Source organism: Phoenix dactylifera, chromosome 1 (assembly GCF_051530095.1).
Source record: "Phoenix dactylifera cultivar Ajwa chromosome 1, Ajwa_hap1_PhDact_Kaust_v1.1, whole genome shotgun sequence".
Taxonomy (NCBI): Eukaryota; Viridiplantae; Streptophyta; class Magnoliopsida; order Arecales; family Arecaceae; genus Phoenix; species Phoenix dactylifera.
The window spans coordinates 67488838-67510297 of record NC_143190.1 but is presented as its reverse complement, the minus strand read 5'-3'; the positions used below and the strand labels follow the sequence as shown (position 1 = coordinate 67510297).

Genomic DNA, 21460 nt, shown 5'->3' with positions numbered 1-21460 from the left:
TTCTAGGTATCTTCTTCGTAGAAACTTGTTTTTCAGAAATCATATTTCTATGAGAAAAAATGCTTTCTGCGAACCAAACGAGTCTTTAGGTTTAAACATTTTATAGTTCGTTAGACCAGGGCTTATTGGGGTAGGAAGGTATATGGCATGAGGCAGTCAACTGCATTGCCCCCTGCTACACTATATAGCCTCTCTGCACTGGCTATCTGGTACTGATCCGAGAAGCAGGGTGAAAGAATCATAATTTTGATCGTAGAAGAAAGCAATCCATATTCGAGTGTATCTGTTGAAGGTGCCATTTGCTGGCCTCGTCGTGAAAAAATGTATGCTTTGAGCCATCGAATATCATTCCATCCTCTTCTCCTTTATCATCGTCATATTCTTGGTACAATTTGTCTCGTGTACTCGAATCAACAATAATGTGGAGATGTCAGCAAAGGCTTCTCTGTAAATCTATGCGTCACGTGATGCTTGCTGCCCGCTTCAAGATAGCCGATCTATTTTCGCCCGAACGGCCGCAGGACACAATTATTCCTCTTGAACGCAGGAAATGAGCAGATTCCCAATCTAAAAACTCTTGCTCTCTTTTACCTTTTGTGCTTCTTGACTCGTTTACAATTGATACCTCTGATCCCTCGACTGGTTTAACGGGGCGATTGGTTGGTTCTAAGAACAGGCCAGGAACCAAAATCGACGAAGGTCTAAATTTTGGAGGTGGCAATTCTTTATCGATCTAAATTAAATTTATTTATTAAATAAATTGAAAATTTAAATTTAAATTTAATTGTTTTATAAAATAAATAATTAAATTCAATGCACGCCGCACGCCGAGTTGAAGTAAGTTGAACAACCGTTGAGCATTGCCGCTCTTAAATTCTCGGAACGCTAATGAGGGCCGTGCCATTATTAGGATGGGGCAGGTCGGTAATAACGGGCTTTCCCTCGTCACCTTCACACGTGTCCATGCCACTGTATATATCCCGGCGAGGCGAGGGAGATCGCAGTCTCAGAGGAAGCTCGTCGCTGAAATGTCTTGGAGTGTGGAGGGCGCGGGCGATTAACGCCGACGCGCGCGCGAGAGAGAGAAAGGCGCAGAGGGGATGGAGAAGGCGGCTGAGAGGAAGATGAGGGCGGCGGCGACGGCGGTCAAGACCCTTGCCGGAGAGGGGGCGACGGTGGTGGAGGAAGGAGGGGGTGGGTGGAGCATTTCGAGAGGGATCTGGTGGCGGGGGCGGTGATGGGAGGGGTGGTGCACACGGTGATGGCGCCGATCGAGTGGGCGAAGCTGCTGCGCCAGACGCAGGAGAGCAACGCCGCCCTGCCCGGTCACCCGCGGCGGCAGCGCTTCCAGGGGATGGTCGACTGCGTCTCCCGGACCGTCCGGGAGGAGGGCTTCCTCTCCCTCTGGCGCGGCAATGGCACCAGCGTCCTCCGCTACTACCCCTCCGTCGCCCTCAACTTCTCCCTCATGGTATGGCTCCTCTCTCTCCCTCTATTGCTGTTTCTTGTGTGCGATTCTTTGGATTAGTGTCTAAATTTCTTCATATGTCTGGGATCTTGAATTCTTGATGTGTTTGGGGTTTCCTCTGGGGTGTTGTTCGTTTGCGGACGAGTTCTTGATTCGCTGGATTCGGTGCTTGGAGAAGTTTCTTGGAGTTAATGTTAATTTTCCTGTACGTCATCAGGGATGACATGTTTAGAAGTTTCTTGAATTCTTGATATTTGTGGGATTTAAATCTTTTTGAGCAAAATATGTTTGTGGATGAGTTCTTGAATCCTAGATTAGGTTCTTGGACATTTCTTTGCATTTGTTTCTATTTTCTCCTAGTCTCTCTATCAAGCGAACTGGATTTTGGTTAGGAATTACATGTTTGGAAGCTTCTTTGAATGTTCCTTGAGAATCTATTTATGTAGGGGGGCAATCTCAGGTGGTATTTTAGAAGTCTTTGTGGGGAAAAGCCATTAATGATGGTCCCAAAGTTGGCGGCACTTGGTTTTATGAATAAGATTGTTTCCACATGGAAATCAACTCAAGAGAGTTGTTTATAATGGAATGATTCTATAGGAAGCTATTCATCACATGTAGAATTGTGTATCTCCATCTCAATCTGCAACTGTTATCTAAAGTTTTATTTTGTTGTTACTGAGTTATTTGATGGGAAACCCAAAACCCCATATTGTTTGGGGAGTGAATTGCCTATTTATAGTTTTTAAAACAAGAACAGAGAATGACCGACTGATTTCTTTGCAGTCTTAAAAGAAATTTTACTAGTAGCACAAAAAATTACGTGAAGAAAGAGTGAAAACACTCAGAGATGATTGTGTGTTTGCTGTAATTATGCAAATCTTGGAGATGGCTTTGACTCAAATTAGGGCATGCAGAGTTAAATGAAAATGTCCTTTGATAGTAGGTAATAACTTTCAAATTAAATTGACATCTTCAAGAGGAAGATGACAGGACTCCTTATTGATGGATATTCGTTGACAAAAGGTTGATTTGCTAAATGATTGGTTTTACCAATTTTTTTTGCCTCTTCTAAAAATTTCCCAAAACCTGTCACAAATGGAATAGGAGCCTTTTGATATGTTAAACATGGAACAATACTTCTGTGGACAAACCAAGCATGGTCTTATTCATGGCATATGGACTTGGGTGCTAGATCAGCTTCATCAAACTTCCAAACCGTGCACCAGAGTTCATTGAGGCAATATATGACATGACAAAGATGTCAAACATACAAAAATTGAAATGCTAGTGAAGTTGTGTCCTTTCCTACTTCAAGTGAACTGGGTGGAAAGACAAAGACAACTTTCACATCGAATTAATAAACAACTATTAATGAATAAGGGTGTAATAATAACAAGGCTAACGCTGGTCTTCTTGGTAAGTTGTTCTAAACTCCTACTCATTATTGATGTTGTAAACAATACTGCAGATAAAGATTGAAACCTTTTGTAACAACCTAGAACCTCACCCAAAATGGCTAGCCAGAAGGTATTATTTGGGTTCCTTGATCCTGTATTAAGTATCCAAATAATATCTTCCGACTAACCATTTTGCATGAGGTCATGGGTTGTTACCAGTAGTATCAGAGCTTAGGTTTAAGATTACTAGGGATTCTTACTTAAATAGTCGTATGGAGCTTTGGTTTTAGGATCCTTAGGATTCATAAGAAAGTTTGAGATTGGGTAGACGTTAGGCAATGAGACGAAGGTCTTTATTTGATTTTGTTATTGATAAGTTTGTATTATTGTATCTGAATTTTTTTGAGATGCTTATTAAAATCAGAATATTAGCTAACTGTGCTCATGGCCAATGTATAAATAAACTATTTTGGGAGTTTCTCGATGGACCAATTGTATTTCGGGTTATGATTAAATTAGATTTTGACTAAAATTAATTGGATTTTGACTAAATTAAGTGAAGGAGTATTAACCATGGAATATTATCGTGCATTGTAAATTATTAGTTTGGAAGTTCAACTTGATATGGGGTACTGTGATGTTCCTTCTAGCTTGAAGTTAATTAATTCGGTGGCAAGTTAAGGTTCTCATATAAAATGTTGTTTAAGGTTTGGGCTAAAAATATTTGATGATATACATTGAAATATTCTTCAGGGATTGATATATGCATATAGATCATACATGAAACTCTTATGAAGAAGGAAAATATATTTGGGATGAGATTCTAGAATTTTCTTTGGCCTTACATAGAATTTGAAATTTTAGATCTTTTCAGTTTACTATACAAATTGGTATTTTGATTGTAAGTCATTTAGTAAATAATGGAGGTTTAAATTATTTTAAGCTAGTCGACAATTAACTCTATGATTTGGAAATATTTTCTGATGGTTTTTCTTGTTAAAGAGAATTTTGTTGTCAGAGAAAAGAATAGTGTTTTTGATTTTGACTGATATGGATATCGTTGTGTTATTAGTAGGTCCTTCTATCTGCTATTTAAAAAAAAGGTGAAATTTGGCATCTCAAGTCTTGGATTAATGGTTCTTGCATTAGCAGATCTTGGATTTGGAATGTTTTAGTATAGATCTCTTTCTCATATATTTCTAGCTTATGCTTTTGAAAGAATTCAAGAATATGTCAATCTTGAAGAATTGATTCTATTGGAGATCGTAAAGTATTCATCTTGGTGGAATTATTAATAATTTTAATTATCGTCTTTGGATCCAAAAAATAGATCTTATTGATGTCTATCGGAGACTATAGGATGTATATGAAACTTCAATTCAAAGTTTGATCTAGGGTCTTTTGTCAATATTATTGAGGTTGTTGATGAAATCTAGATTTGCATGAAGAATTTGAATTTTAGAGACTTACATGGTTATGATGGAAGGTATTTGAGGTTTTACTCATTTGTGTGAATTAAAGCCTTTTAATTTGGTGGAGCATTAAGAAAATTCTTGTAGTTGTTTTTACCTGAAGGAGTTTGACTTGGAATCGTCTAGTTGAACTAATGAGAGAATTAAAATTCAATTCATTTCGAATTATAGTAATTAACCTATATGAGGGTTTTGAATGTATCAATTGACTCGAGGGTTAATCTAGATGGACGTGCTCGAGGTAAAATAAGGGACGAGAATCAAAGGTTCCTTTTTGGGCTTTACATAGAAATTAAAATTTTGGATCTCTTTAGTTCATAATATAAGATAGTATTTTGAAACTTTGAAAGATTTCTTTGAGTAAATTATTGATTAAACAAAAATAAATTTCAGAAATTTGTCATTGCTTTGATATGATCCGCAGCCTTCTTGCCTGTATGGTCCATCGTGCGGGCGTGTGGCGTCTGCCGCATTTCGGGCTCGGGGCATGATACTTTTGCTCGGGGTTTGTGATATGCAATGGAATCATCTAAATGGAACAAGGAGTCTACCTGTTGGAAGTGAACATTGTAGAGGGGAGGAGAGGAGGAAAAAAAGGACTAGAGTTTGTTGCTCCTCCTTTGTCCATCAGCTCTTGCCATTCATTATTTACCATCAAAGATTGCTCACCACCATCAGCTCTTTCATCCTCTGATATAGAGTATGCTTTACAATTTATTACCCTTAGTGAGAGATTGTAAACCTTGTATTCAACATGGACATTATCTGGCCTGCACCCAACCCACTTTGCCCGTCACTTTAGTCTGCGTATATGGGCACTCAGGTTTATATGGGTCAACAGAGCACCCACTGACCACCCCATCTGCATGTAAGAGCTGGTTGGGCCCTATGCTTGGTGGCTAAGGGACTACACACACCTACTGGCTGCATATATGACTCCATAGATGCTCTTTAGAATGGAGTTTATTTCATGCAGGCTAGTTGATTCACCTCTATCTACAGGTCGGCCAGGCCTGGTTTTTTTGGATTAAATGGGGTTGCATCTGAGGCTTTCTCTCTATTTTTCCCTTCCATTTTTTCCCATTATATTAGGATAAATAATTAGTGCTAAAATTTCTAGTGTTTTTCCAACTGACTACTGCTTTTAAAGATTTGATTGATTTTTTTGTAGAAAATTAAATTTTCAGGATTTTCAAACATTTAACTTGTGGCATTCTGTATTTGCAGCTAGTTGTAACAGTGTTGGGAACCAAAATATAAGGGCTTGCATGTATTGTTTTATTGAGAAACTTAAGGGATTGCGTAGTGAATCTTTGATGCTTAAGATGTCTCACTTTTTGTGTCTCTTCTTTCAATCTATACGTTTATTACCCGTATCACCTATCAAGATGAAAAAAGACATCACAACACATAACCTTCTAAATTTGGTGATTGTTTAATGTCGTGCTATCTGGGGTGTCTTTCATGCCACCTTTACCAATTGGATGAGAGAATATTTATTAAATCATCCAAATTTGGATGTTTTGGGATGCATACTTTAGCTGGCATTTAATGTGTCAATAAAGCAGTTGCTGTTACTTTAGATACATGAACAGAACAAATTGTTGTTGAATATCGGGTTATATGGATTGAGGAGATGACAAAAGGAAGTGGAAATGACCCAAAGATTGTTAAAGATCCCTTATTTGAATATGCTCACTGTGTATATTTTGATTTTTGAGTTATGCAGGAAATCTTAGTTTGATAACATGCCATTTATCTTGCCTAATGTCATGAAAAAACTAAATAATATACTGGCCTGTACCGCTTATGTGGGTAGAAGTATGCACTTTGGTCTTACCATAAAGAATTGTTAGGTAGCATAGTAAAACGGCCTTAATCCTGCAAGAAGGTTGGATTTAAATTAGGTGGCATGGCATGGTTTATTCAAATATTATCCGTTTTATTATTTAACACAGGTAGTGCTACTCCTTGAATAACAGGAGAAGGGAACATGTGTTTCATGCTAATCTGTATGAGCAAAGCTATCTTTGTGCATACAAGTATGACTTATGCAAGCATGAAGCATAATAAGATTTAGCAAAGGACCCTCGCTAATGTTAGATTTAGCAAAGGACCCTCGCCAATGAAAGCAGGGGTGTGGATCAGGACAATAGATATGTTTTCCAGATTGCTTGGCCCTCAATTTTCCATGTTGTGATGACATTTTATTTGATTTGTTAGGGCTTTAATTTTGACTGAAGAAAAAAGGGGTCAAGGTTAACATGCTTTGGCTGCAAATCCAGATTAACCTGGTTCTTAGTTTCATATGTGTGATCTACAAATGCAGATTAACTTAATATTGGACTACGTGCAAAAACCTAGAATTTATATGATGAGCGGAATAGTTTATAAGAAACGATGTTTGCAAAGGTTTGATTGAGGAACACTGAGTCAAATTGCTCAATATGTCCTAACAATTTGGACATGCTTAATGTAAAATCATTATCTACCCATCCCGAAACCATTTGTCAATGATAATTTGTCGGATCCACTTGGAGTTAAGCTATGTGAACTGGTTATTCAGTTCTTGTGAAGGCCTGCCCGGACCCGGTCCACTTGACCGGCCCGACTGGGCTTGGCCCATGCTAGGCTCGTGCATGCTTCGCACATGACAGATGGAAGAATCTCATCAGAAGTCTTTCTTCTTTCCTTCTCCCCGATGACTCCGACTAGGAGTCGGAGACCTAAGGCCACCGGAGCCCTAGGTCTCCTTTATATAAGCACCTCCCCACCTCTCCTCCTCCATTGACTATCATCAAGCTCCCTTCTCTTTCTTTTTTCCATTGAAGTTCGCGGCTGCCCGTCTTTGTGCTCGCTAGAAATCGAGGTCGCCGACGCCTCCTTAGAGCCAAAGTAAGGTCCCCGTCTCCTTCATTGTTCTTCATTTTTTCGATCGACCCATCCCTTCTTTCATAACATCTGCTAGCAATCATTATATGTTCCTTTCTCTTTCTCTAAGGTGACTCGCGGCACACTTCATATATGTATGATTGAATGCCGACAGCTCAATGGCCAAAATTCGGAGAAAGAACATGGGAAAATTCCTATATTTCTCTCTCTTGTGTTGGTCATCGTCGGTGGCCATTCTCTCGCTGTCGTGCTACTGTCCTCGGTCGCAGCTACCGTCGGGCTGGAGGCCCTTCCTCCCCTCATTTGTTTCTCGGTGCGGCAGGCTCACACCCCCTCCCCTGTTCCGCGAAGAAAAGACAGGAGAGCGATAGAAAAGAGGAAAAAAAAGTTAGAAAAGAAGAGAAGAAGAGAACCTATCTCTCTCTCTCTCTTGTTTGTTCTCTCTCTATCTTCTCTCTCTTCTCCCTCTTTCTCTCTCTTCTCTTTATTTGTCTCTCTAAACGGTCCTATGGATCTCAGTATAGGGTCCCATCGACCTAATCTATGAATCCGAGTTGATTCCTAAAAGGAGGCTAATCTATGAATCCGAGTTGATCCCTAAAAAGAGGCCTTAAAGTGCTCTGCTGCCCGGGCTGCCTACTAGACCGATCTCCCTAATCTTGTTAAGTATCTCTGTAATCCATCGATGATGAATCTTGTCGAACAATTTTGGGCCTGATCGAGCCATACCTCATGATTCATTGATCGAGTTGCGTAGACCTGACTTGCCCAGAGCCGCCGAACACTATCACCCGACCGACCATCTCCTTTTCTTATTATTTTAATTTTATTAAAATCATCGAATAAAAATTAATTTTGCTTTTAATATTTTAAATAGGGTTAACTGAAATTTAATGGTCTAAGGCAAAAGAAGTAAGTAGATCTTGCACTCCTTATTGTTTTTCAAATTATTATGTTTTTCATGCATATGATATTTCCAATAAAGAAGTTATGTTTTTCTTAAAATTACGGATCGGTGTATGTGTTATAAAAATCATGCTTGATTATAAAAAATAGTTTCATGAATATTTAGATGAAAATAGCTTTGTTATGAAATATGAATGTCATCGTACTATTTAGTATTTTTCATCTATGTATGTGTATGTTTTAAAAAAAAAAGATATAAGTTTTTTAAAGGTTTTCAAATTTTTATGACCGTCCCTAGAAATGGGGGCCAATCGACACCCCCGAGCTAACATCCAATGAAAATAGCCTTCTCCTAACAGGTTAAAGTTGGTAACAAATACGAACTATGATATCTTGTCGATTACAAAGATAGCCCTATCACGGGTTGTAGTAACCATAGCGCAAATCTGTGAGCACTATTTTAATTGAAAGTATGGATAAATGGCAAATATTTGATGAATATGGATATTTTAAATTGCACTTTTAGCTTTACAAACTTACATGATATGTGCATACATTATTGGTTTGCTATGACAGAGTTTGTTATTATATTTATGATTGTAAAATTTACTTTCCAAATAATGCATTGAATCATATAAGAACTTATGCTTGATCCAGTAAGGTAAAGTAAGATTTACTTACTAAGCTATGTCGCTTCTATATCTCTATTTTTATTTTCTCTCTCCAAACGAATAGGGTCGATAGGAACGAAGGATGGCTCAGGCTTGGAGTTCGCGCTAGCAGGCTTGATAATTTTGTAGAAGAATTTTAGTATTTTAAATTGACTATGAATTTGTAGTTAATAATTTTCTAAATATTGAGAATTATGGGTTTGGTATTTATGTTTGGATTTAGACACTTAGAACCAGTATTGGGTGCATTTAATGGATAATGAAACTGAACTTTTACTTATTATATTTTGTTTGAGATGAATTTGAAAGTTAAATGAAATATTCGGCTCCGTGTTATCGTGGGTTGTACCCCTCAATAGCATGGTCATATCATGTCCCGGATATGAGGCGTGATAGTTCTTAGGAGTTCTCTGATTAGAAGAAATCTGGTGAATAGAAGTTTTTACAGGAGAAGGTTAATAGTGTTGAAAAAGGGAAATGGTTTCCATGTATGGTAATTTTTATCTGAGGAATCTAGTGAAAAATCCAAATGTGCTGTTATTTTGGGCCAAGGCAGTCATAGTTCTTATTGGGATGTGTTTTTTGTCGGGCCTTAAGATGGAGCAAGAACTTGTAGAAGTGGTTATATTCTAGACTGGCTAGCGAGGATTTCATTTCCTGTGCATGCTGGCCATACTGGATCATGCCATACCAGTATTGTCCCCCATATTGATACCATGCTGACAAATGGTATATCTTGCTGCCTTGGGACCGATAGGTATTTTGTGTGTCAATACAATATTGTACCATATCAGTAAGGTACTGATATGGGTATGGATACTATTACTTTGAACCTTGCTGGTGTGATAACTTGTAGTTCAAAGTTAAAAGTCTTGAGCATAACAATACATCATGGTATTTTGGACATGGTTTGTGTATATTATTTTTAATTTTTTGAGGTCATTACTTGGTTAGGGCTTTATAGAAATAGACGTCATCTGAGTTGGCAAGTTTGTGACACTTGAGTTGTCTCATAGCCCAGCAGGACACAGTGGGTTGCATGCAAACATTTTTGTAATTAGCCTGTGATAGCCTTGGACGGAGTTAAAAGGATAAGGTTAGCGAACTTGAGCATGCAAATTAACTCATTATTTTAAGGATTTTTGAATGCGTAAATGGATGTTCTATGAAAGTTAAAAGATAATAAATAGAAATTGGTTGGTCGCATCCTCTATAACCAGATAATTTGGAGGCCTCAACAACTGAGAAGTTAGCCTCGTCCGGCCCTGCTTCTACTTACGATCAAAAGCCTTGCCAACAGAATGTATGGAGAAAGAACAATGTACTGTTCTGCAGGAAGTTTATGCGATTTCTTTATGTTGCCTTTTATCTATATAAACAGAATGCTTGTACTTCCTGCTGTTAATTATGTGCAATTGGAAGGATAGATTGACTGCACGTTCAATGCTATGAAATTATTCTTTGCAAATCTCTTTCATGTACTAGTTGAGGGAATAACATTTTTGAGGTCTGTTTTCTTATCATCTAGTATTGTGTTCTAAAGCTTGAAAATGCACACTGAAAAAAAAAGATCCACCAGTGAGTAGGCGAGGGGAAAGCCGTCATATCTAAGTCAATCAACTATTCACAAAGTTGGACTAGGATATGGGAGAATGTAGAAAAGCCAAGTTCATTGTGACCATAGATAATGTAGGAAATCTTGTAGTAGTCTTGACTCGAAGGAGTGCTAATCAAAACTTTATCAGGGCCAAAATGATCCATGATAAAATTGTGATCACGGTTTATCCTCCTCCTGTATGACAAGTTTGAATTATTTATGATAAACTGCCTCCAACTATTCTGATGTCATTCTAAATTACTTGGTGGTCCACCACTCACTTCTGCCGTTTCTCTAGAATATCATGTCTTGTTAGAATATTTTCACAAATGATAATGTAGCTTCTTTTGCACCAGTAACTAGGTTTCATCAAGGCATTCTGCTAATGTTGTTATTTATGTTATTTCCTCTCTTTCTTGATGATTTTTTCGAAAAAAAAAAAAAAATCTTACAATGTAAGTTCATGTTTACTTGATGCTAATGCCTAATTCCAGTCCTGTCAAGCTGCTTAATAATGTTTAAAATTTTAATGTCATTATAATTGCCTTAAATTGGAATGTCAATAAAGATATGGATAGTTTCATTAACAGGATACAGTGAATTGTTTTGTGATGAAATTCTGGTCCATGCGTTGTAAGATGCTCAAGTCATGACTAGTGGTGCAAATTTCATTATTATTTCTTGTTATTGTTATTGTTATTATTAGTGTTAGTGTTAGTATCTGAGCATGGCAGACCATTTCTGATCATCATTTGTATATCCTGAGCTCGTCTATGATAATGTAAATATATGATGCAGAATTGCAAATGTTGTTGATCCTTGCCGCTATTGGCAACTTTCGCTATTGCCAGCTTAGCTTATGGACTAGTGTACCACTTTGCACCAGTTATACCTGTCTAACAAAAAACAACGCACTGCCGCCCATAATTGCCCTCTAACTGCATTGCATTTGCATTGGGAACCAATTGTTTTTGGTTGGTTGTGTACTTGTATATTATTGGGTTGATGTCTGTCTGGCATGTATTGTGTGGGTTGTTGTGTCAACAAGCTATATGCCGTACTTCGGTTCTGCTCGTTTTTCCAATGCAATTTGTTATCACTCTTTTCAGGATCTGTACAGGAAAATGTTGAAAGGTGGAGAAGCATCAGTAGATGGTCGTTGGACATCAGTCGCAGGTGCCAAGTTCATGGCGGGGGCTGCAGCTGGCTGCACAACCTCGGCCATCATCTACATAGCCCATACCCTGCGTTGCCCGCCAATGCAAGGGCATCTCCCTCTTCCTCCACAAGAAAGACGGCGTCAGCGGCATCTACCAGGGCCTACCTGCTGCCTCGCTCCATTGGATGATTGTTCACCGGGGCCGGGGCCGGGGCCCCTCTACTTTGGAGGACTCCTCTTTCGTTGGGTGAGAGAACCCAAGCAGTCACGACCATGCTAGGGCGGGCTTGGGTCCTCCTATCCACTAGATACCGTACGGAGCAGAATGATGGAGCAACGGACGTACTCTGGATTGTTGGGGGAACATTTATAGGACGGAGGGCTTAGCTTCCTGTTACCGTCGAGCGGTCTCTAGCATGTACCGCAGCACTGGAGCAGCTGCTGTACTGGCTTTATGTGATGAGGTGAACAAGTTAATGAGCTGGGCTGGCTTGTGATTTAAAATAATGTTCTTTTAACTACATTTCCCAGTTGACAGGAGCCGGACTGCAAGAGAAGAGCGGGCCAATGGTATCCTAGATGCAGGCCAAGGGTAGATCATGTTGCAACATGCTGAGTTGATGTGTATTTTGAGTGTCTGCTGTTCCCATGCTGCTGCAACTTAGAAGGACAAAGCTTTTGTACTTTCAAAAAAAAGTATAATCCCTCGTTTCAAAGGAGAACCAAGAAAAGCAAGAAAATTTTTCAGTGAGATGGAAATTACCACCAAGCAGGAATTATAAGGTGCAGGCTTTATCAGCGTCCGCATCAACTTGAGATGACAGGAGATGCCGTTCGCATTGGGTATGATTTTGGATTTATGGATGGGGAGGCTTGCGACAGCAGTGCAGTATCTGAAAACTAAAAGCTTGCTTAGAATAGCAGAATTCCAAGGATGTTCGGATTATTCGAAGCACCAAGTAATATAACATTACAAACTCAATTTTACCGATGACAGAAACTTTGTCACAATTATATCTTCAAAATGGAGTTAATTTTTTTTATTAAAAAAAAAAAACAATTTCGTGCCAATACAGATATGTTTCTAGTTTTATCATCCCGCGACTACTTTTTGTGCCCTCATCGGCACCGCAGTCCCAAGACACTGGATAGTTTTAGCACCGTGGGTAACCTTCCCAACTCTTCAAGCAAATTGCTGGCCAGAAACCCCCGATCTCCGGTGGGTATCATGGCTAGCTCTGTACAACCACAATGGCTGAAGTCGTCGAATGTCGGTATATACCATCCGTCTTGCAAGACAAAAGCAAAATCACATCTGTGAACCATAACAAACCACGTTCGACCAGAAGCGACGACCCGAAATTTTTTAAATCCAGAATCATTAATTATGATGAGAACAAAATGCAAAAATTCACGCACCGAACGTTGCAGAGGTGGCACTGATCTTTCCCAGCCAGAAGGGCGTTCAGCAGTCTAACGAACTTACACACTCAGGCCCATTTTTAGAACCCAGAAAGCAAGATGATATAATGAAAAGAACCAATGATATGATATAGATATACGATAGACATTAAATTTCTAGGCCCTATTCCAATTCCTCTAGATTTCCAATAAAGCGACAATAGGGAATCAGAACAGAAGAGCTCTGCTTGGTCACAATCTCAAACAGATCCTCAAACACTAACACTCAAACAAAGTCTCACATTACAGTCCCTTCATTTTTAAAACATACTACTGCTGCTTGCACTCGGCTGGACGTTCCACCTGCTGACCTCCCCCAGCAAGAGCCCCACTCCTCTGCAGTTCCAGAGAATAAGCAAAACAAATAGGAGATGAAAGCATATTTAAAACACCTGCTAAATAAACCGAATAAACAAAAACTTCATTTGGCACATCCAGTCCAGTTGTTGATTTGTTGGGACATTTCAAAATGAAGATGGTAAAACTACTAACTACAATTATTATCAAGGAAAAAGACAATTTGAGAGTTCTTCATACCTTTTTTCTGACCTTGTCTTCCTCTTCCCTATCCTCATCTTCATCCTCATCCTCATCCTCTTCATCTTCATCATCCTCTTCATCTTCATCATCCTCTCCATCTTCTTCCTCATCATCCTCCTCTTCTATGCCTTCAAAATCATCCGCCTGAACAGCCTCTCCCGTAAACCATGAAACTGCATGTGGAATAATTTTGTCCTTTATAGTAGATCTGTGAATCAAAACAGCCTGCTTAGTATCTTACTAAAGGAAATGCAACATGGTTACAAATGTGTCACTTAGACCTTCAAAAATATAGAAGAATCAGCTAAATTCAAGCTCTTGAATCTCTTATTTTGAATACAATTAACCAATATATGGTCTTTCAATGTGATAAACAAGTTCAAAGTATCCATTCCTCATTTCTTCATAAATAAATAGTATCAACAACAACAGCAATGACTCACCCAATATCATAATCCTGCTCCATTTGATTCTGTAGCTGTTCAGCCTGTCCAGGAGAATGGGAAAAATAAAATTGACTTGTAAACAGTATGATTATTTATTTTTTTTCCTTTCCTTTGTTTTCGTCTCTAGATAAAAAAATAATAATACTTACAGTATCTTCATCTATCTCATCATCATCATCGGGGATTTGAGGTGGAGTAAAAAAGTTAAAAAAGCTATCGCAGTCTTCTGTTTTAGTTATGGGCTTGGTGTTCTTTGATCCCTTTCTAGGTTTCTTTTTCAAAACCTTCCGAGTCAAGCACTTCCCTGGATACCATTCAATTTCAGTCCTACAGCAAAAACCGTTGGATGAGTTCTTGCACTTTAAAAACCAAACGTCGCCTGGTATCTAGCAGATAGCAAACAAGTTTACCCTATTGCTTTCTCTAGAACTGGGTCATCCTCATCGATCATGTGGTAGGTTTTTGTCAAGACAGAGTTCTTAAAATAAGGATTGGTATCAAAGAAAAATTCGAGCTTGAAACCCTTTGGATTATCAATTCTGCACCATTTGATTTCTTTGAGGTACTTCAGTGCTCCTTCATCACGCTCTGTGATCTGAAATCAAGAAACAAAGAAAGAAAATTGCATCACTAGAAATTATTTGTTTCACCAAATGAGAGTAACAAGATGTGCCTCTTGTAATCCAGCTTACCTCCTCAGCCAGCACTTCATTAGTTTTCATTGCAGTAAGCCAGAAATCAGGCACACCTTTTTCTGAGGCAAGAAAGCAAAAAATAAGAATCTAAAACAGCAAATATGAACTAAATAACAACTTAAGCAACTTCTGATAAAAACCTTCACTGGCTTTATCCACTGCAGAGGCTCCTTCTGCAGCTTCATTTGTAACACCTTCAACTTCAACCACACCATTCACGATCTCATTACGCTGCACAATATACAATATATATATATATATATCAAGAACAATAATGTCATTTGATACTACATTCAACAAATGCACCACATGTCCAGAGATAGACAGCCTCAAATATTAGTATTTAAATTTCAAATGCACCTAGATGTTTTGTATTTTCACAATGTGATTTTTGGAGACGAAGAAAAATAAATAATCCAGAAACTAGACTGACTGATAACAAAAGGGTACCTTAGTGTATAATGGTTCATAGAGCTTCTGATATTTGGCTTCAAGTGCTGCTCTTTCCTCAAAGAATTTCGCCTCTAGCTCATCATGTTGACTCTGGATAACAAGAAATCATTAGCACAATTCCAGCAAACAATTGAAATAAACTTCAATTCCTTTGCTTCGTATTCCGCATTTATAAACTTAAAATAAGAGTCATAGACTCCTTTTCCTCAATTAGCAAGTTTTTAGAATTGCTTCAGTCGTCACGTATTCCTATGCCCATCCAAATTCTTTAGTACAATAAGTATTCTTTGAATTTAAACAAGGGAAGTATTGCAAGCAATAATCATGAAAATTCTCAAAACACACGACAAGTGGCAATTTTGGCAGGAAACAAAGTGCCATGGTGAGGCAGTTTCAAACCCATTAGTTGATAGTAATCTTAGGAATTAATGTCCAAAAACCTTCACCTGGATTAAAAGAAAGATTTGAGGAGGAAAAAAAAAGGGGTAAGTTAGCCTAGCCCAGGGAAAAGATTTAAAGGAAAGATTAGGATGCACAAGTAGGTGATGCACTAATTGCAGGTTCACTCCTGCCAATCAAAGAATAAATTACTCAAAGCAATTCTCACCAATTTTTCCATGTATTGTAAATCAGTTCAGGCTATTGCCGTCATTTAGGCTAGAAAGGAGAGAACCTATGGTGATTCCTCTGAGAAAAGAAAAGAAAAGAAAAGATGCTCCTGCAAGTTGCAGCCACCTTGGACAAGTGAACAGGCTGTTAAATTAGCCAGGACTAACAGAGCTGGAAGCAGGCCAAGTAAGTTCTAGAAGGCTACTTGAACTGAGAAATGAGTAATAGATCTCCAAGTTGGAGTATACCGTGTCTGATCCAGACATGAAGGTATGCACATATGTGAAAGATGGTAAGGAAGGTATGTTCCTTAAAATGACTTAGTGAAGTCCATTTTCCTCTTGAGACTTGATAAGATGGATCTCATGTTTCCAGCACAAATACATATGCATGAGTTGTATTTGCAGTTTGACACAATACTAGTGTGAAGAGTTCTGTAAAACGCACAGAGAGAGAAAGGAGCAGGTTTTCCGATGAACTCTTTCAGACTATGGTTTTTCAAGTCATTTTTTACAACTTTCGTTCATCTTTAGCCTCCCACTTCCACTTTTCAACTCTTTGTACTTAAGAATCTTCATTCAAAATTCACCCCACCTTCCCATTATCCTTCATAGGTGCCATTCCCAATCATTTCTAATTCGCATTTGCCTTGTTTGCAATTTCATAAGAAAATTGCAAATTAGTATAAATCGAACAGTTTGTAATACGATCTGGTGTAATACAAAAGGATCAGCCAAGTAGAAACCTAAATGAAGGTCAATCCAATTAATTCCTAAATATACCTAATCTTCTAATCTCCTCTCTTCTAACATGAAATATCTGACATTTCTTGATCCCAAACCAATTTATCAAACATTTTTATAAATCTAATGTCAATTTTGACATCAAATTGTATAAATAAAAAATAAATTTTTTCATCTGATAGAAAGGCAAAGCTGATTCTTTAAGAAGAAGAAAATTATACAAACAAGAAACAGAATTCAAACCAACAAACAAGTAATTATGATCTAACCATGGTTCGCTGTATCAATTTCAGAACTCTCACCATTGTCATGCTAGCACATTGTCGGTACAGGTAGTTCATGGTACTGATACTAGAGCTGATCAAAACCCGGGCCGGGCCGGGCTCGGGCCAGGCTCTACAGCAGAAATTAGGCCCGATGGCTATGTCCAGGCCCGGCCCGGCCCGGCCCGACTGTCGGGCTTAAATTTTTGTCCAGGCCCGATCCGATATAAATTTGGTTCTAGGCCCGTATAGCCTGGCCCGACCCGACATGCCCGATTTTTTCTTTGTTTGGAATCTGGAAATGGGCCAAAATGGCCCGACCAAGCCCGGCCCGATTTTTTTGGTCAGGCCGCTTTTCTTGCCCAGGCCCGACCCATGGGCCTTTTTTTAATGCCCAAGCCCGAAAAATTTCGGGCCGGGCTGAACGGGCCAGAAGGCCCGTGATCAGCTCTAACTGATACTCAATATGCCTCCCCCTGTATGGTATGGTATGGTACATTTCAGTACAGTGAATCATGGCTCTAAGCACCTAGGGTTACCATACAACCATCTCAAAATCCATATCCTAGCAAACTTCATTGCATACTTGCAGAAATCCTTACAAGTTATGACCTCTTGATATAAAAAGATAGCGCTTGTCTTTTGTAGTTTCATGTTGCCTTAATCTTTAGAATTGGAATGCAAATTATATATAATGCAATCATTATCCACATATCATAGCTCATCCTATGACCTGGAATTTCTACATGTAACCAACAAGGACATAATTGCCCTAGCACAACCAAATAAAGTGGCATTCATCATTACAAATGTAAAGTTCTCTATCCCTACCTTTAACCCAATGCTTCCTAGTGATATGGGGATCTTAGGATCTAATTGATTATATTGAGGGTCAAGAGAGGCAAGGCAGCTTTTTGCATGCCATTGAACCCAAAATTTAACAATTTTCTGTCAAATTTCCATTCAATATGAATGTTTCACTAAATGTTCATATGCATCCCTGTTAAAAATTTCACCATAACTCCCAATGTTTTAATTTTGCCAATCCACTTTCTATATATAACATTAAGTTTCAAGATTTATTTATGTCCATGGTCACAAGAAGACTAAACAAGACTCCAGGATTTCAAAAACCACCTGACGTATTAAACAATGCTCATCATTTATTGCTATTTAAAACTCCACTCTGACCAATTTGATTATCTTATTCCCACAGCTAATGAATGAAAAATCGGCACTGTGCCAAAACTTGTGTCTTAAATGGATAACAACTTGAAACAGACAAGTCATATAACTGATACTGCAACCTGGGATTATCTATTTTGCATTGGTCTCCTGCACTGCAAGTATATTAAAGGTGCAAAAAAAGAAAAAAAAAAAAAAAAGAAAGAAAACATTCACTATTTTCATTGCTAAGTAGAAATAAATATTCCTTATTGATTTTACAGAGTTTTTATCTAAACTGAGTGTCAGGCCCATAACAAAGAAAAGCTAGACTAGAAAAATAAGCATAAAATGGCATAAACTATATGCTTGAGAACTTTAAGGCAGCATAACTAATACTTCACTATGATTTTGCAATCTGAGGTAAGTATATCAGATAAACAGAAGCATATAGGTGGTAAATAACATTTCCAATCGAGCAACAAGACCAAGAAGGTTTCAATTCAGCATCAAGTAGCAACCTTAAGGGGGCGTTTGGTAACCCCAACAGGATCACCACGGTGATTTAAGATCCCCAGTGATCCGAATGCTGGGATGATTTGATCCCCAATGATCTAAGATCAATGTGTTTGGTAGGCCATGATCCAGTGATTAAAAATCTCCGAGTATCTATGAGTAACTTGTTTGGTATGGTACGAAAATCCAAGATCACCGACCATAAAATACCACAAATACCTCTGATATATCTTAGATAAATTTTTTATGTGCTTTTAATTCTCATGAATCAAAAATGTAAGTTAATTCCTATAATAGCTCCATAATTTTGTCACATATTCTACTTTTAGTAGCCCTTATCATATATTTATTAATCATATAAAATATATTATAATAAAATATTAACATATTTATCAATATATTAATTATTAATATATTCTATAAAAATATATTTATTACTCCTATAATTTATTAATCTTATAAAAATATGTTATTTTTCATTATAGAATTAATATTTTTATTTATACTTATAATAGATTTTTTAATACTAATAATTATTTTGATTATAAAAATAAGGTAAATAGGAGTAATATATTAAATATTTTCATTATATAAATATAAAATATAATAATATATTTCTACTATAATTTAAAATTATCCTTCCATAATAATATGATTAGTAATATATTATAATATAATATATATCATTAATCTAATATATAATATCAACATAATATTATATATATATATATAACATTGACATAATATATTGATGGTATATTGATATATTAATTTTTCTGCTAAATTAAGGGATATTTTTGTCTTTTAACTTTCAACCCAGGATCATCGTCCTGGGGTGATCTTAGATTTCCGACCTCAAGAATGGATATCCCATCACCGGGTTGGGCAGTGATTTGAGGAGTAGAGGTAATTTAGGATCACTGCCACATAGAATCACCATGGTGCAACTAAACGCGATATTCTCATCACCTCCACCCACATCACCCTTGATCCTGGGACGATCACTCCATACCAAACACCTCCTAAGAGGCATGGAAAACAGTACAGGTTAAGAGCTGTACGCTCGTTCCATGTTTGCAGAAATCTTAATTTACTAGTGACATTGAAAGATTCGGATAACAGTACAGTTCAGAAACTTTATGCAGCCACACCATAGTCTCAAAGTCCTGACGAGTATTTTGATTGTCACAACCCCTAACAAGGGCATGATGGATTGCAAACCTGCCGGGCAGGCCACTTATAGACTACAACAAACAAGTCTATCATGGATCATGTCATTTATAAAAGAATGGCATCGCATAGACAACATCCAGTCTCTTCGCCCTTAAGGATCATTTAGGACAAACATTTATTGCAGTTATAAGAAAACGACAGAAGAAATGGGAGATTAGCAGGTGGAAGGCATAAGATTTAGAAATTTTAGCCTTCTGCACAAAGTACACTTGGTGTAAATAACTTATCCTTCAGGAGTGATACAACTATAGCCCCAACACAGCAATTAAGCAGACGGCCAACAAGAAAAAGAAATGGGAAAAAAAACAAGTGTTTGAATTCAGTAGCACAATTCAGAGATCACAAGTGCTGTTAAACGAATTGGGAATTCACGAAAAGCTAGCATACTGATTCAACCCTAATAGCTAAAGAAGATCAAGAAACCTAGATCCTAACACGAGCATTTCCTAGAAAATAGCAAACGAAGAAAGGTAGGAACCACGAACCCTAGCAAGAATTGCAAATAAAATAAAATAAAATAACGTATAGCTTTCTTGATCAGAAAGACGAAACCCTAAAAAAAGGGCATCCACATATAAGGGATCAAAACGGAGCTAAGAAAGAGCGGCAAACCTGGAGCTCTCTCAGGAACTCGACGCGCTTCCGGACCTTGGGTGTCAGCGTCTCCAGCACATCCGAATGCTGCCCCGCCAGGCTCTGAAGCTTGTTCTACAACCCAATAACCCATCAATATCAATATTATCATGCCGCAAAACAATCAGAATCACGAGAAACAAAACTAAGAGAAAACCAGAGACGGCACCTTGAGAGCGCTAACAAGGCCCGCTCTATCCTCCGCGCTCAGAGCTGCGAAGTTCGAACACTTAAAGACATCAGGCAGCGAGAAAAAGCGAAGAAGAGATAGAAAGAAGAGAGTAAGAGAGGAAGGCGGATACCAGCGGAGGGGAGGGCGGAAGTGAGATCAGAGAGATCGGGGACGTCCTTCTTGTCGCTCATGGCGGCCGAAGTCGCGCCTCCGCCCTCGCCTCTGCCCAATCTACGCTGGTGAGAAACCCTAGCCAGCGAGCGAGGGCTTTGCAGGAGAAGTAGGCGTAGGATTTTATAGGCGGAACGGAATACGCGGGTTGGAGTGGCGGATGGATGGATCTCTCTATCTCTGGTCCATTAAAGGAAGCTGATTCGGATATCTTATGCGACATAGATGTGCGTTATGCGCGCACCAAGACTAGGCGGGATGATGTCGAGGAATACCATGTACGGTATAATAAAATTCTTCATGAATCATCTCCCTGGCCATGTATGGCATACCATCCAAATGGAATACGGAAATCTGGTCAAAATAAGGACTACGCCGAGCAGTATTCGTGCATGTATATTTGTCTCCATAAGTTACTACAGATATATTTCATATGATAGAAAGCATAAATAGTGGTGATTATATGAGAAGAAATATTAAATGATCCATAGTTGTCATATATATTAGAGGAAGTACCGTAGTATTGATAGCTCCGACATTTATTTCGACAATATTATCATTTTTAATTAGTAATTTTTCATAAAAAGGAAAGGATATATGCGCATACCATAATTATTTAGGTCTTAATACTTGAGATGAGAATCCTAAATATCTAGTTGCTAAATAGAGGGCATGATGCTTAAAAAAATTATCGTAAATATTTTACATGCTGATTCTTATGGTTGTACCTACGATGAAATAAAGTTTCGATTACATCGAAATTAGGTCTCTCCTGCCTCTATTAATTACTGAAGGCTCT

General features: G+C 38.1%; 1 protein-coding gene and 1 pseudogene across 3 annotated transcripts; one reads left to right on the top strand and one right to left on the bottom strand.

Moving 5' to 3' along the window:
* The first annotated feature begins 911 nt into the window (after nt 1-911).
* LOC103712866 (ADP/ATP translocase At5g56450-like) lies at nt 912-12310 on the top strand (annotated as a pseudogene). Its single transcript, XR_015974886.2, has 4 exons — nt 912-1038; nt 1125-1471; nt 11513-12026; nt 12101-12310. The product of XR_015974886.2 is annotated as an ADP/ATP translocase At5g56450-like (transcript).
* A 779-nt stretch (nt 12311-13089) lies between these two features.
* On the bottom strand, nt 13090-20837 carry LOC103712836 (nucleosome assembly protein 1;2-like). Of its 2 annotated transcripts, none has more exons than XM_008799480.5 (11): nt 20621-20837; nt 20488-20531; nt 20298-20393; nt 15155-15247; nt 14845-14935; nt 14702-14763; nt 14420-14604; nt 14159-14336; nt 14007-14050; nt 13561-13771; nt 13090-13359 (listed from the first exon to the last, which is right to left on the bottom strand). In XM_008799480.5, exons 1-11 carry the CDS (start codon nt 20679-20681, stop codon nt 13294-13296), a joined length of 1131 nt encoding a protein of 376 aa, XP_008797702.4. In that variant the 5' UTR covers nt 20682-20837; the 3' UTR covers nt 13090-13293. The 2 variants fall into 2 exon arrangements, with proteins under 2 accessions (XP_008797702.4, XP_038981173.3); XM_039125245.3 differs by having other exon boundaries at nt 20298-20381; nt 20621-20816.
* Between the last annotated feature and the right edge of the window lie 623 nt (nt 20838-21460).